The sequence below is a fragment of the Maniola jurtina genome, chromosome 28 (assembly GCF_905333055.1).
Source record: "Maniola jurtina chromosome 28, ilManJurt1.1, whole genome shotgun sequence".
NCBI lineage: Eukaryota > Metazoa > Arthropoda > Insecta > Lepidoptera > Nymphalidae > Maniola > Maniola jurtina.
Genome location: NC_060056.1, coordinates 3039240 through 3055934, shown reverse-complemented (window position 1 = coordinate 3055934; position 16695 = coordinate 3039240). Strand labels below are relative to the sequence as shown.

Genomic DNA, 16695 nt, shown 5'->3' with positions numbered 1-16695 from the left:
CTTCTATTTAGTAGATAACAAATCAAGGTCCCACACCACAGATCAATAGCAAAGAGCTGTGCTTAAAAATCAGTAAACAGCTGCTGTCAAACGTAAAATGACAACGGGTAACACTAGAAATGTGTTGAACATTGTGATCTTTGAATCCACGAAAAATCTTTGATTAGGTATCCTAACCTAATCTAAGTGATTAATGCACAAAGGCAACCGGTTTTATACTAAGAACCAGCGCGTGCCAGACCTTCGTTATTGTATAAAAGCTGAAAGTTTCTCTGCGTATTGTCCCCAACACAGGGAGGAACGATCAGCGACTATATGAAGTTTGGATCATGGTGGCTTTGAGAGATGACAGGTAATAAGGTGTAAAAGTTCTTTCGTCAAACTATATTTATTATTATATATACGCAATAATATAGGTATATTAGAAATCACGTCATTCATTGCCAGACAGTTAGAACCGTTGCAAACCCGAATCCAGTAACCTTAAACTTTTAAACTCAGCTTTTAGAAAATAACTACGGTCTGGTACGAGCTGGCTCTGTCTCTACTTACTTAAAAGTACATAATACTTAAAAACCAGCCAAGTGCGAGTCAGACTTGCACACCGAGCGTTCCATACGCGAGTATATTTTGCACGATAAATCAAATACTATTATGCATTAAAATAAATAAAAATCTGTTTAAGAATGTACAAGTAAAGCCCTTTCATATGGTATCCCACTCAGTAGGTATAGCTATCTCACTTTGAAAATTAAAACACAAATTCACGTTTTTTCGGATTTTTTCCGTTACTATTGTGCTGTAAGACTATACCTACTAGCCTTTCATGATTCTAGGTCAACGGACAGGACCCTATAGGTTTTCTTAATAGACACGACAGACGGGCAGACAGACAGACACAATAAAGTGATCCTATAAAGGTTCCGTTTTTTCGTTTGAGGTAGATACGGAACCCTAAGAAGTAAAGTATCAAATACCTTCTATATTTATTTGCCCCAATTATATTGAATAATTATTGTAATCCTTATACTATTTGTAGTTTAGGTGCTATTATATAACAGCCGAATCATCCTGCTAGTCAGTATGCACCTTTAGAATGCATCTTTAGCAAATAAAAGGCGAGTTTTATCAATAAAAGGCAGAATAAAGTAAAAACTTATCATAATTTATTGGTCAGGAGGTACATAATATAACAATTCATACAGTTTCCATAATAAAAAAGTTTAAAATCTAAATACAATAATTTCAAGTACAGACAGGTCGGGCTTGCGTGACCCGAGAAATATACCTACAGCGGCGCGCCCCTTGGACGGCACTAGCGTAACATGCGCTGCGCATAGCTCACTATGACAACTGTCACTATACACTAGCTGTCAAATCCGACTGAACTTAAAATCCCTGTTTTGCCATCACTGTATTTTAACAAATAATCATACATAAAAAATGGATTACAATAAAAACCAATCATAGTTTATTAGTTATCATATAATATGGGTAACAAATCATTCATCAATAGTACTTTATATGTAATAATTTCGTAGGTAAACGATTTTTCTTTTAAATTCTGAATGCGATATGAAACCAGTTACGTATATCTACTACGTGGGGAAATTCGCCGACGCAGCACGACCTTGTAACACCAGCGCATAGTATCACCATCAATTCCGCTCGCGTCTGCACGTGATCCCAATGTAACCAACATCTACAGTATACATAGTGGAGAGGAAATATATATGAAAACTAAAGATTAATTTAATAAGGTACTTATTAATTCAGTAGGTGAACTGTATTGTCACCTTAAGTTCAAGCTAGGTTAAGAATAAAATGAGGAAGTAAATAGCCTTCGTTTCCCTCAGTCCACCCTGCAAGCTGCCGCTTATGTAACTCGCTACGACTCATGTGCGATTCTTATTTGTTTACACTAACTCACGGTGCGGCTCCGGCTTCATGTACAGGAAGCCTCAGAGCGAACTAGCAGTTCCGCGACAGCTGTCCTTGCTTAGCTTATAAGCAAGAGCCGAGGAGCTTACCCAGTGTGAGTCCTCATGTGCCTCACTAAACTACTGTTAACTGCACATTTATAATCGCACAACTTACAGACAAAAGGTTTTTCGCCAGTGTGAGTCCTCATGTGCTTCACTAAGTCACTATTTCTTGAACTTTTATAATCGCACAACTTACAGACAAAAGGTTTTTCGCCATTGTGGGTCCTCATGTGCATCACTAAACTACTGTTAACTGTACATTTATAATCGCACAACTTACAGACAAAAGGCTTTTCGCCAGTGTGAGCTCTCATGTGTTTCACTAAACTACTTTTTTGTGTACATTTATAATCGCACAACTTACAAACAAAAGGTTTTTCGCCGATGTGAGTCCTCATGTGCGTCACTAAATGAGCTTTTTGTGAACTTTTATAATCGCACAACTTACAAACAAAAGGCCTATCGCCAGTGTGAGTCCTCATGTGTTTCACTAAACTACCACTTTCTGTGCATTTATATTTACAGAACTTACAAACAAAAGGCTTTTCGCCAGTGTGAGTCCTCATGTGCCTCAGTAAATTACTATTTTGTGTACATTTATAATCGCACAACTTACAAACAAAAGGTTTTTCGCCGGTGTGAGTCCTCATGTGCGTCACTAAATGAGCTTTTTGTGAACTTTTATAATCGCACAAATTACAAACAAAAGGGTTTTCGCCAGTGTGAGTCCTCCTGGGGCTCGATGACGTACTGTTCTGACTGAATTTGCGCTTTCTTAACTTACATGAGAGAGTGTTTGCGTGAGTGTGCGCCCTAATGTGGGTAACTAAGGAACTTTTCCGTTGAAATATCTTTTGGCAAACGTCACAGATATACTGTATCTGGTCAGTATAGTTTCCTAACTGTGTACCGGATATATCCTGGGAATTGTGTTTGTTTCGCCTCGTCGTTCGGAAATTGATATTATCACTTATTTTTGTAAAGGTTTCCTTTGGTTTTAGTTCGGAGTCCTGAGGTTTCGTTGAATATTCAAAAGTGTTTGTATTATTTTCGAAAGACAATATACCCAACTCGTCGTCTGTATCAGTTGGATGTTCTTCGTTTCCGTGATTGGTCGCGAGAACCGAAGGAGCGACTGAAACAGAACAGCATCGGATATTCGTTTCATCTCAAATCAAACCTAAAAGTAGTTGGTACTGTGCAGAGAGTGTGTAGCACGTGTCACAAGGGTGACAGAAGGGCAACCTCACTTCATCATCATCATCATCATCAGCCGATACACGTCCACGGCTGGACATAGGTCTCTCGTAGGGACTCCCACACGCCACGGTCTTGCGCCTCCTGAATCCAGCGGCTCCCTGCGACTCGTCTGATGTCGTCCGTCCACTAGTGGGGGGTCTTCCAACGCTGCGTCTTCTGGTGCGAGGTCACCATTCCAGCACCTTGGGCCCCCAATATCTATCGAGTTTTCAAACTATGTGCCCTGCCTATTGCCACTACAGCTTCGCAACTCGTTGAACTATGTCGGCTACTCTTGTTCCCCTACGGATCTACTCATTTCTGATTTGATCACGTAGAGAAACTCCAAGCATAGCTCTCTCCATCGCGTCGCGTGCGACTAACTAAAGTCCGCGCGACAAATCGAAACGAAAAGTTTTTTGGCGTTTTTGCACCGAATGATAGTTTCTTGTTTTTAGGTGATTGTGGATCCACACCGCTAGATCCAACGCCAAAAGCTGGGTTTACGTTGATCCAGCGTAAATCCAGCTGGATTGAAAATGCCGCTGGATTGCAAACCCTAGTCCCAAGAGTTAAAACGCGTGTAAAGTTAGTTATCTTACCCAAAGCTTGATCGCAGTCTGCCGACGACTCTCGCTTGCAAATAATGTGCCTGAAAGGATATAATGTTATAATTATGTTACACGTGTAAATCAGCAAATTAAATAGCCGAATATTAGAGACCAAATTAATTGTGGAATTGTATATTAATAGTAATTAGCAATAATAAATAATTAATCAATTACTAAAATTGATACATAATTTAAATTCTAGATAGGTTGGATTGGACTGAAACGAATAGTGAATAATAGATTAGTCAGTCTTTACGCCGAAGCTTTTTGGTGCAACACTTCTACCAAAGGAAATATCTTGTTCACAACTGAACCAATGGAATAAAACTACAAATAATATATTTTGCATTACTCGTTACATATGGTACGTACGCGGTGGGAGCCTGTGTTTGTCACATATGGTACGTACGCGGTGGGAGCCTGTGTTTGTCACATATGGTACGTACGCAGTGGGAGCCTGTGTTTGTCACATATGGTACGTACGCAGTGGGAGCCTGTGTTTGTCACATATGGTACGTACGCAGTGGGAGCCTGTGTTTGTCACATATGGTACGTACGCGGTGGGAGCCTGTGTTTGTCACATATGGTACGTACGCAGTGGGAGCCTGTGTTTGTCACATATGGTACGTACGCGGTGGGAGCCTGTGTTTCGGCCATGGCAGGCTCGTCTTCATCATCTTCACGGTCTTCAACTTCCCGTTTCACTGCAACTGCTTCATCAGTTGCGGCAGTCGCAGTCGCGTCTAGTTCTGTCCGTCCGTCCGCGTCGGAGTGTGCTATGTACACATCGCAGTAGTCAGGCTCTGACACTGCCGAGACAATGTCAGACTGTAGTTGGTACTTTACACGGCTTATCAATTTGACATGTCGTATGGTTATCTGAAACAAGTTCATGCCTTTAGGCAAATTTGAGCAGCTTAAGGTGGCGGCAGACCTTAAATGTCATCATAGCCTACATTCGTAACAAGTGTGTAAGTCACATCAGCTTATCATGTCACGCAGACTGACTAGACGAATGCTCACATTGAAAAATGTTACACTACGCTCAAATGACATAGGTGGCACCCTTACATTCTGTTACATGTAACAATTCAATTCAATTTTATTTTATCGCGCAGTGCACATAACAATAAATTGCATCAAACATTCCTCACCACTTCATGTCTGTCAAGTAGTTCTATCATCAGGGAGCGCGCTCTCAAGCTCTTGTCTCTGAATGTGCTAAAGTTCACCAGTCTCTGGGCACATTGCACACAAAGCGTTGGTTTGAGCTTTCCTTGACCACACAACTGCAACAAACACAATTCATTAATATACAGTTCCATTTTAGACCGGCCGTGCACTGGTCTACTGCTCGAGCAGTTGACACTGCTCTTAGACTGCACACTGACTTATGAATGATATAAAATACAACTTACAGGATGTCCCACTAAATGTTCATATGCTTCTTCCAGCTTGTATTTACTCATCAGAAACAGCTTGCTGCGAGTGTCCAGGCATATCATGCAGACCTGTGCAAAATGGTGTCAGTAATAAGTATGATCATTTCCACCTTCCAACTTCCATAATGAACTTAAAGTTTGAAATGTGAACTGTATGTTCAAAAATTAGCCTTTGAAAGGAACTATTAAGTATATACTGATACGTGTATGTATCGAAGCTTAAAATGTAAGCTATGAGCATTATGAAGGAGTTACCAGCACTGGTGAGGGGACAGCACCAGTACGAATCCGCCTTGAGCCACTTTCTGTTTCATAAATGTCATCGTTTAGAAAATGCTGCGAGCAGACCACAGCACGCTCTGGCAGGAGAGTGTCTTGTTTGCCGAGGGCTCTGAGCCAAGCAGCTCGGAGATGGACTTCGCTGGGGAACCTGGAAATTACACTCTGGACTATAGCTCGGAGCTTCCGTAACGTGTGACTCATAATTAAACAAAATGCAAATAGCTCTGCCTGGAGGGGAGCTCTACAGTTGGATACAGACTCGCTCGGTTTGTAAACGCGCACTTGTGAGCCGTGCTCCGATCAGCCTGGGTTGGCGGGAAGCAGGGCAATAAGGTGGCTCAGGTCAGTTACCTCCCTGCAGACAAAGTAGGGCTGCAAGCGTCTAGGTTATAGTACATACAAAGTTTAAATGAAACACTCACTCGTGAAATGTAATCTCCTCGGATTCGGAGACGACCTCCGAAGTGGTTTTGCAGAAGGGCACACAGCAACGCATTGCTAAGATTTTGAAAATTTTAATTTTCCTTACAAAGCTTCTATTTAGTAGATAAGAAATCAAGGTCACCACAGATCAATAGCAAAGAGCTGTGCTTAAAAATCACAAAACAGCTGCTGTCAAACGTAAAATGACAACGGGTAACACTAGAAATGTGTTGAACATTGTGATCTTTGAATCCACGAAAAATCTTTGATTAGGTATCCTAACCTAATCTAAGTGATTAATGCACAAAGGCAACCGGTTTTATACTAAGAACCAGCGCGTGCCAGACCTTCGTTATTTTATAAAAGCTGAAAGTTTCTCTGCGTATTGTCCCCAACATAGGGAGGAACGATCAGCGACTATATGAAGTTTGGATCATGGTGGCTTTGGGAGATGACAGGTAATAGAGGTGAAAAAATTCTTTCGCCAAGTATATATTTTTTTGTTTTCTTCGAAATAATAGGTATATATTAGAAATCACGTCATGCATTGCCAGACACTTAGGATCGTGGCAACCCGCTGCCAATAACCGTTAAACTTTTAAACTCAGCTTTTAGAAAATAACAAAGGTCTAGTGACGAGCTGGCTCTGTCTCTACTTACTTAAAAGTACATAATACTTAAAAACCAGCCAAGTGCGAGTCAGACTTGCACACCGAGCGTTCCATACGCGAGTATATTTTGCACGATAAATCAAATACTATTATGCATTTAAATAAATAAAAATCTGTTTAAGAATGTACAAGTAAAGCCCTTTCATATGGTATCCCACTCAGTAGGTATAGCTATCTCACTTTGAAAATTAAAACACAAATTCACGTTTTTTCGGATTTTTTCCGTTACTATTGTGCTGTAAGACTATACCTACTAGCCTTTCATGATTCTAGGTCAACGGACAGGACCCTATAGGTTTTCTTAATAGACACGATAGACGGGCAGACAGACAGACACAATAAAGTGATCCTGTAAAGGTTCCGTTTTTTCGTTTGAGGTAGATACGGAACCCTAAGAAGTATCAAATACCTTCTATATTTATTTGCAATGGGACACACGAATGATAAATTTTTTTGCCCCGATTATATTGAACAATTATTGTAATCCTTATACTATTTGTAGTTTAGTTTCTATTATACATATAACAGCCGAATCATCCTGCTAGTCAGTATGCACCTTTAGAATGCATCTTTAGCAAATAAAAGGCGAGTTTTATCAATAAAAGGCAGAATAAAGTAAAACCTTATCATAATTTATTGGTCAGGAGGTACATAATATAACAATTCATACAGTTTCCATAATAAAAAAGTTTAAATTAGTTTAAAATCTAAATACAATAATTTCAAGTACAGACAGGTCGGGCTTGCGTGACCCGAGAAATATACCTACAGCGGCGCGCCCCTTGGACGGCACTAGCGTAACATGCGCTGCACATAGCTCACTATGACAACTGTCACTATACACTAGCTGTTGCATCCGACTGAACTTAAAATCCCTGTTTTGCCATCACTGTATTTTCAACAAACAATGATATTACATAAAAAATGGATAACAATAAAAACTAATCATAGTTTATTAGTTATTACATAATATGGGTAACAATTCATTCATCAATAGTACTTTATATGTAATAATTTCGTAGGTAAACGATTTTTCTTTTAAATTCTGAATGCGATATGAAACCAGTTACGTATATCTACTACGTGGGGCAATTCGCCGACGCAGCACGACCTTGTAACACCAGCGCATAGCATCACCATCAATTCCGCTCGCGTCTGCACGTGATCCCAATGTAACCAACATCTCAGTGTAGTGGAGAGGAAGTACATATGAAACCTAAAGATAATTTAATAATTTAGTAGGTATAACTCATTAATTTAGTAGGTGAACAATACTGTCACCTTAAGTACAAGCTAGGTTAAGAATAAAATGAGAAAGTAAATTGCCTTCGTTTCCCTCAGTCCACCCTGCAAGCTGCCGCTTACGTATCTCGCTACGACTCATGTGCGATTCTTATTTGTTTACACTAACTCACGGTGCGGCTCCGGCTTCATGTACAGGAAGCCTCAGAGCGAACTAGCAGTTCCGCGACAGCTGTCCTTGCTTAGCTTACAAGCAAGAGCCGAGGTGCTTACCCAGTGTGAGTCCTCATGTGCGTCACTAAACTACTGTTTTGTGTACATTTATAATTGCACAACTTGCAGACAAAAGGCTTTTCGCCAGTGTGAGTCCTCATGTGAATCACTAAACTACTGTTAACTGTACATTTATAATCGCACAACTTACAAACAAAAGGCTTTTCGCCAGTGTGAGTCCTCATGTGACTCACTAAACTACTGTTTTGTGTACATTTATAATTGCACAACTTGCAGACAAAAGGCTTTTCGCCAGTGTGAGTCCTCATGTGAATCACTAAACTACTGTTAACTGTACATTTATAATCGCACAACTTACAAACAAAAGGCTTTTCGCCAGTGTGAGTCCTCATGTGCCTCACTAAATGACTATTTCGTGAAAATTTATAATGGCACAACTTACAAACAAAAGGCTTTTCGCCAGTGTGAGTCCTCATGTGACTCACTAAACTATTTTTAACTGTAAATTTATAATCGCACAACTTACAAACAAAAGGCTTTTCGCCAGTGTGAGTCCTCATGTGACTCACTAACTGACTATTTTGTGAAAATTTGTAATCGCACAACTTACAAACAAAAGGCTTTTCGCCAGTGTGAGTCCTCATGTGCATCACTAAATAACTATTTCGTGAAAATTTACAATGGCACAACTTACAAACAAAAGGCTTATCGCCAGTGTGAGTCCTCATGTGGTTCACTAAACTACCACTTACTGTGCATTTGTATTTACAGAACTTACAAACAAACGGTTTTTCGCCAGTGTGAGTCCTCATGTGCTTCACTAAGTCACTATTTCTTGAACTTTTATAATCGCACAACTTACAAACAAAAGGTTTTTCGCCATTGTGGGTCCTCATGTGCATCACTAAACTACTGTTAACTGTACATTTATAATCGCACAGTTTACAAACAAAAGGTTTTTCGCCGGTGTGAGTCCTCATGTGGTTCACTAAACTACGACTTTCTGTGCATTTATATTTACATAACTTACAAGCGAAACGCTTTTCGCCAGTGTGAGTTCTCATGTGTTTCACTAAACTGCCACTATCTGTGCAATTATATTTACATAACTTACAAGCAAAAGGCTTTTCGCCAGTGTGAGTCCTCATGTGCCTCAGTAAATTACTATTTTGTGAACTTTTATAATCACACAACTTACAAACAAAAGGCTTCTCGCCAGTGTGAGTCCTCCTGGGGCTCGATGAAGTACTGTTCTGACTGAATTTGCGCTTTCTTAACTTATATGAGAAAGTGTTTGCGTAAGTGTGCGCCCTAATGTGGGTAACTAAGGAACTTTTCCGTTGAAATATCTTTTGGCAAACGTCACAGATATACTGTATCTGGTCAGTATAGTTTCCTAACTGTGTACCGGATATATCCGGGGAATTGTGTTTGTTTCGCCTCGTCGTTCGGAAATTGATATTATCACTTATTTTTGTGAAGGATTTCTTTGGTTTTGGTTCGGAGTCCTGAGGTTTCGTTGAATATTCAAAAGTGTTTGTATTATTTTCGAAAGACAATATACCCAACTCGTCGTCTGTATCAGTTGGATGTTCTTCGTTTCCGTGATTGGTCGCGAGAACCGAAGGAGCGACTGAAACAGAACAGCATCGGATATTCGCTTCATCTCAAATCAAACCTAAAAGTAGTTGGTACTGTGCAGAGAGTGTGTAGCACGTGTCACAAGGGTGACAGAAGGGCAACCTCACTTCATCATCATCATCATCAGCCGATACACGTCCACGGCTGGACATAGGTCTCTCGTAGGGACTCCCACACGCCACGGTCTTGCGCCTCCTGAATCCAGCGGCTCCCTGCAACTCGTCTGATGTCGTCCGTCCACTAGTGGGGGGTCTTCCAACGCTGCGTCTTCTGGTGCGAGGTCACCATTCCAGCACCTTGGGCCCCCAATATCTATCGAGTTTTCGAACTATGTGCCCTGCCTATTGCCACTTCAGCTTCGCAACTCGTTGAGCTATGTCTGCTACTCTTGTTCCCCTACAGATCTACTAATTTCTGATTTGATCACGTAGAGAAACTCCAAGCATAGCTCTCTCCATCGCGTCGCGTGCGACTAACTAAAGTACGCGCGACAAAACGAAACGAGAAGTTTTTTGGCGTTTTTGCATGGAATGACAGTTTCTTGTTTTTAGGTGATTGTGGATCCACACCGCTAGATCCAACGCCAAAAGCTGGGTTTACTTTGATCCAGCATAAATCCAGCTGGATTGAAAATGCCGCTGAATGCCTCCCAACTTAAGAGTTAAAACGCGTGTAAAGTTAGTTATCTTACCCAAAGCTTGATCGCAGTCGTCCGACGACTCTCGCTTGCAAATAATGTGCCTGAAAGGATATAATGTTATAATTATGTAACACTTGCAAATCAGCAAATTAAATAGCCGAATATTAGAGACCAAATTAATTGTGGAATTGTATATTAATAGTAATTAGCAATAATAAATAATTAATCAATTACTAAAATTGATACATAATTTAAATTCTAGATAGGTTGGATTGGACTGAAACGAATAGTGAATAATAGATTAGTCAGCCTTTACGCGGAAGCTTTTTGGTGCAACACTTCTACCAAAGGAAATATCTTGTTCACAACTGAACCAATGGAATAAAACTACAAATAATACATTTTGCATTACTCGTTACATATGGTACGAACGCGGTGGGAGCCTGTGTTTGTCACATATGGTACGTACGTGATGGGAGCCTGTGTTTGTCACATATGGTACGTACGCGGTGGGAGCCTGTGTTTGTCACATATGGTACGTACGCGGTGGGAGCCTGTGTTTGTCACATATGGTACGTACGCGGTGGGAGCCTGTGTTTGTCACATATGGTACGTACGCGGTGGGAGCCTGTGTTTGTCACATATGGTACGTACGCGGTGGGAGCCTGTGTTTGTCACATATGGTACGTACGCGGTGGGAGCCTGTGTTTGTCACATATGGTACGTACGTGGTGGAAGCCTGTGTTTGTCACATATGGTACGTACGCGGTGGGGGCCTGTGTTTGTCACATATGGTACGTACGCGGTGGGAGCCTGTGTTTGTCACATATGGTACGTACGCGGTGGGAGCCTGTGTTTCGGCCGCGGCTGGCTCGTCTTCATCATCTTCACGGTCTTCAACTTCCCGTTTCACTGCAACTGCTTCATCAGTTGCGGCAGTCGCAGTCGCGTCTAGTTCTGTCTGTCCGTCCGCGTCGGAGTGTGCTATGTACACATCGCAGTAGTCAGGCTCTGACACTGCCGAGACAATGTCAGACCGTAGTTGGTACTTTACACGGCTTATCAATTTGACGTGTCGTATTGTTATCTGAAACAAGTTCATGCCTTTAGGCAAATTGGAGTGGCAGCAGATCTGAAATATCATCATAGCGTAACATTTGTAACGAGTGTGTCCATCCCATCAGCTAAACATATCACGCGGACTGACTAGACGATATGCTCACAAAGTAACATGTTACACTTCGCTTAAATGACACAGTTGGCACCTAACATTCTGTTACATATAACAATAAAGTGCATCAAACATTCCTCACCACTTCATGTCTGTCAAGTAGCTCCATCATCAGGGAGCGCGCTCTCAAGCTCTTGTCTCTGAATGTGCTAAAGTTCACCAGTCTCTGGGCACATTGCACACAAAGCGTTGGTTTGAGCTTTCCTTGACCACACAACTGCAACAAACACAACTAATTCATATACAGCTCAATCTTGGAGCGGCCGTGCACTGGTCTACTGCTCGAGCAGTTGACACAGCTCTTAGACTGCACACTGACTTATGAATGATATGAAATACAACTTACAGGATGTCCCACTAAATGTTCATATGCTTCTTCAAGCTTGTATTTACTCATCAGAAACAGCTTGCTGCGAGTGTCCAGGCATATCATGCAGACCTGTGCAAAATGGTGTCAGTAATAAGTATGATCATTTCCACCTTCCAACTTCCATAATGAACTTAAAGTTTGAAATGTGAACTGTATGTTCAAAAATTAGCCTTTGAAAGGAACTATTAAGTATATACTGATATGTGTATGTATCGAAGCTTAAAATGTAAGCTATGAGCATTATGAAGGAGTTACCAGCACTGGTGAGGGGACAGCACCAGTACGAATCCGCCTTGAGCCACTTTCTGTTTCATAAATGTCATCGTTTAGAAAATGCTGCGAGCAGACCACAGCACGCTCTGGCAGGAGAGTGTCTTGTTTGCCGAGGGCTCTGAGCCAAGCAGCTCGGAGATGCACTTCGCTGGGGAACCTGGAAATTACACTCTGGACTATAGCTCGGAGCTTCCGTGACGTGTGACTCATAATTAAACAAAATGCAAATAGCTCTGCCTGGAGGGGAGCTCTACAGTTGGACACAGACTCGCTCGGTTTGTGAACGCGCACTTGTGAGCCGTGCTCCGATCAGCCTGGGTTGGCGGGAAGCAGGGCAATAAGGTGGCTCAGGTCAGTTACCTCCCTGCAGACAAAGTAGGGCTGCAAGCGTCTAGGTTATAGTACATACAAAGTTTAAATGAAACACTCACTCGTGAAATGTAATCTCCTCGGATTCGGAGACGACCTCCGCAGTGGTTTTGCAGAAGGGCACACAGCAACGCATTTCTAAGATTTCGACAATTTTAATTTTCCTTACATAGCTTTTAATTAGTAGATAACAAATCAAGGTCACCACCACAGATCAATAGCAAAGAGCTGTGCTTAAAAATCACAAAACAGCTGCTGTCAAACGTAAAATGACAACGGGTAACACTAGAAATGTGTTGAACATTGTGATCTTTGAATCCACGAAAAATCTTTGATTAGGTATCCTAACCTAATCTAAGTGATTAATGCACAAAGGCAACCGGTTTTATACTAAGAACCAGCGCGTGCCAGACCTTCGTTATTGTATAAAAGCTGAAAGTTTCTCTGCGTATTGTCCCCAACACAGGGAGGAACGATCAGCGACTATATGAAGTTTGGATCATGGTGGCTTTGGGAGATGACAGGTAATAGAGGTGAAAAAATTCTTTCGCCAAGTATATATTTTTTTGTTTTCTTCGAAATAATAGGTATATATTAGAAATCACGTCATGCATTGCATTGCCAGACACTTAGGATCGTGGCAACCCGCTGCCAATAACCGTTAAACTTTTAAACTCAGCTTTTAGAAAATAACAAAGGTCTAGTGACGAGCTGGCTCTCTCTCTATTTACTTATAAGTACATTTTATATACTTAAAAAAACCGGCCAAGTGCAAGTCAGACTTGCGCATGGAGGGTTCCGTACCTACGCGAGTATTTTTCCAACATTTTGCACGATAAATCAAAAACTATTATTCATAAAAATAAATAAAAATCTGTTTAAAAAAAGCCTTTTCACATGATACCCCGCTTGGTATGGTTATCTAAATGTGAAATTGAAACACAAATTCACGGTTTTCGGATTTTTTCCGTTACTTGTGCATAGTACTATTATAATATTATTCTGTGCTTGTGCTATTAGACCTACCAATTTACCAAATATCATGATTATAAGTCAACGGGAAGTACCCTAGAGGTTTTCCTGACAGACGGACAGTAGAACAGACAGATACACAATAAAGTGATCCTATAAAGGTTCAGTTTTTTCCTTTGAGGTATAGACCCTAAAAAGTAAAGTATCAAAAACCTTCTATATTTATTTGCAAGGGGACACACGAATAACATTTTTTTTGCCCCAATTATATTGAATAAATATTAATGTAATTATTATACTACATATTTGTAGTTTAGTTTCTATTATATAACAGCCGAATCATCCTGCTGGTCAGTATGCACCTTTAGAATGCATCTTTAGCAAATTAAAGGCGAGTTTTATCAATAAAAGGCAGAATACAGTAAAAACTTATCATAATTTATTGGTCAGTAGGTACATAATATAACAATTCATACAATTTCCATACTAAAAAAGTTTAAATTAGTTTAAAATCTAAATACAATAATTTCAAGTACAGACAGGTCGGGCTTGCGTGACCCGAGAAATATACCTACAGCGGCGCGCCCCTTGGACGGCACTAGCGTAACATGCGCTGCACATAGCTCACTATGACAACTGTCACTATACACTAGCTGTCGCATCCGACTGAACTTAAAATCCCTGTTTTGCCATCACTGTATTTTAACAAATAATCATACATAAAAAATGGATTACAATAAAAACCAATCATAGTTTATTAGTTATCATATAATATGGGTAACAATTCATTCATCAATAGTACTTTATATGTAATAACTAGCTGATGCCCGCAGCTTCGCCCGCGTGGATTGGTCAGATCCCCTTCAGCATCAGGATTGAGGAGTTGGACTCCAAATTTTTTTTGAAACAATGTCGCAAAGTTCCTCTATCGATTAAAAAAGAAATGACGCAAATCGGTTCAGAAATCTCGGAGATTTGGGTGTACATAGGTAGAAAAACACAACTCCCTTTTTGAAAGTCGGTTAAAAAAGTAGCCTATGTTACTCCCTGGTCAATTCTCTACTTGACTGTGAAAATCCCGTCAAAATCGGTTCAGCCGTTCCCAAGATTAGCCTTTTCAAACAGACAGACAGACAGACAGACAAAAATTTTAAAAACGTGTGATTCAGTTAAGGTATCGTTCAAATAACCCTATGAGCTTAATATGAGGTGGTTATTTTGAAATTACAGACAGACACTGCAATTTTATTTATTAGTATAGATTTCGTAGGTAAACGGTTTATTATTTTAAATTCTGAATGCGATATGAAACCAGTTACGTATATCTACTACGTGGGGAAATTCGCCGACGCAGCACGACCTTGTAACACCAGCGCATAGCATCACCATCAATTCCGCTCGCGTCTGCACGTGATTCCAATGTAACCAACATCTACAGTATACATAGTGGAGAGGAAATATATATGAAAACTAAAGATTAATTTACTTACTTATTTAGGTACTCATTAATTCAGTAGGTGAACTGTATTGTCACCTTAAGTACAAGCTAGGTTAAGAATAAAATGAGGAAGTAAATTGTCTTCGTTTCCCTCAGTCCACCCTGTAAGCTGCCGCTTACGTAGCTTGCTACGATTCATGTGCGATTCTTATTTGTTTACACTAACTCACGGTGCGGCTCCGGCTTCATGTACAGGACGCCTCAGAGCGAACTAGCAGTTCCGCGACAGCTGTCCTTGCTTAGCTTACAAGCAAGAGCTGAGGAGCTTACCCAGTGTGAGTCCTCATGTGACTCACTAAATTACTGTTTTGAGTGAATTTATAATGACACAACTTACAAACAAAAGGCTTTTCGCCAGTGTGAGTCCTCATATGACTCACTAAACTATCATTTCGTGAAAATTTATAATTGCACAACTTACAAACAAAAGGCTTTTCGCCAGTGTGAGTCCTCATGTGTGTCACTAAAGAACTGTTTTGTGAAAATTTATAATTGCACAAATTACAAACAAAAGGCTTTTCGCCAGTGTGAGTTCTCATGTGTGTCGCTAAAGAACTGTTTTGTGAAAATTTATAATTGCACAAATTACAAACAAAAGGCTTTTCGCCAGTGTGAGTCCTCATGTGCCTCAGTAAATTACTATTTTGTGAACTTTTATAATCGCACAAATTACAAACAAAAGGGTTTTCGCCGGAGTGAGATTTCATGTGCCTCACTAAACTACTGTTAACTGTACATTTATAATCGCACAACTTACAAACAAAAAGCTTTTCGCCAGTATGAGTCCTCCTGGGGCACGATGACGTACTATTTTGACTGAATTTGCGCTTTCTTAACTTACATGAGAAAGTGTTTGCGTAAGTGTGCGCCCTAATGTGCGTAACTAAGGAACTTTTCCGTTGAAATATCTTTTGGCAAACGTCACAGATATACTGTATGTGGTCAGTATAGTTTCCTAACTGTGTACCGGATATATCCTGGGAATTGTGTTTGTTTCGCCTCGTTGTTCGGAAATTGTTATTGTCACTTATTTTTGTGAAGGATTCCTTTGGTTTTAGTTCGGAGTCCTGAGGTTTCGTTGAATATTCAAAAGTGTTTGTATTATTTTCGAAAGACAATATTATACCCAACTCGTCGTCTGTATCAGTTGGATGTTCTTCGTTTCCGTGATTGGTCGCGAGAACCGAAGGAGCGACTGAAACAGAACAACATCGGATATTCGTTTCATCTCAAATCAAACCTAAAAGTAGTTGGTACTGTGCAGAGAGGGTGTAGCACGTGTCACAAGGGTGACAGAAGGGCAACCTCACTTCAACATCATCATCATCAACCGATACACGTCCACGGCTGGACATAGGTCTCTCGTAGGGACTCCCACACGCCACGGTCTTGCGCCGCCTGAATGCAGCGGCTCCCTGCGACTCGTCTGATGTCGTCCGTCCACCTAGTGGGGGGTCTTCCAACGCTGCTTCTTCTGGTGCGAGGTCACCATTCTAGCACCTTGGGACCCCAATATCTATCGAGTTTTCAAACTATGTGTCCTGCCTATTGCCACTACAGCTTCGCAACTCG

At 40.7% G+C, this 16695-nt stretch overlaps 1 protein-coding gene and 1 long non-coding RNA gene across 11 annotated transcripts in view; one reads left to right on the top strand and one right to left on the bottom strand.

The window, feature by feature from the left end:
- Positions 1-14890: 14890 nt before the first annotated feature.
- LOC123879453 lies at positions 14891-15767 on the top strand. The gene is made up of 3 exons (XR_006799007.1): positions 14891-14957; positions 15398-15402; positions 15756-15767. It is a non-coding gene; the product is annotated as an uncharacterized LOC123879453 (long non-coding RNA).
- Positions 14956-16695, bottom strand: part of LOC123879405 (zinc finger protein 322-like) — a 35696-nt gene continuing 33956 nt past the window's right edge. For all 10 annotated transcript variants that reach the window (XM_045927089.1, XM_045927092.1, XM_045927091.1 and 7 more), the window contains one exon: positions 14956-16318. In XM_045927089.1, the coding sequence (XP_045783045.1) occupies positions 15390-16318 (929 nt within the window). In that variant the 3' untranslated portion in view covers positions 14956-15389. The remainder of the gene's footprint in view (positions 16319-16695) is intronic.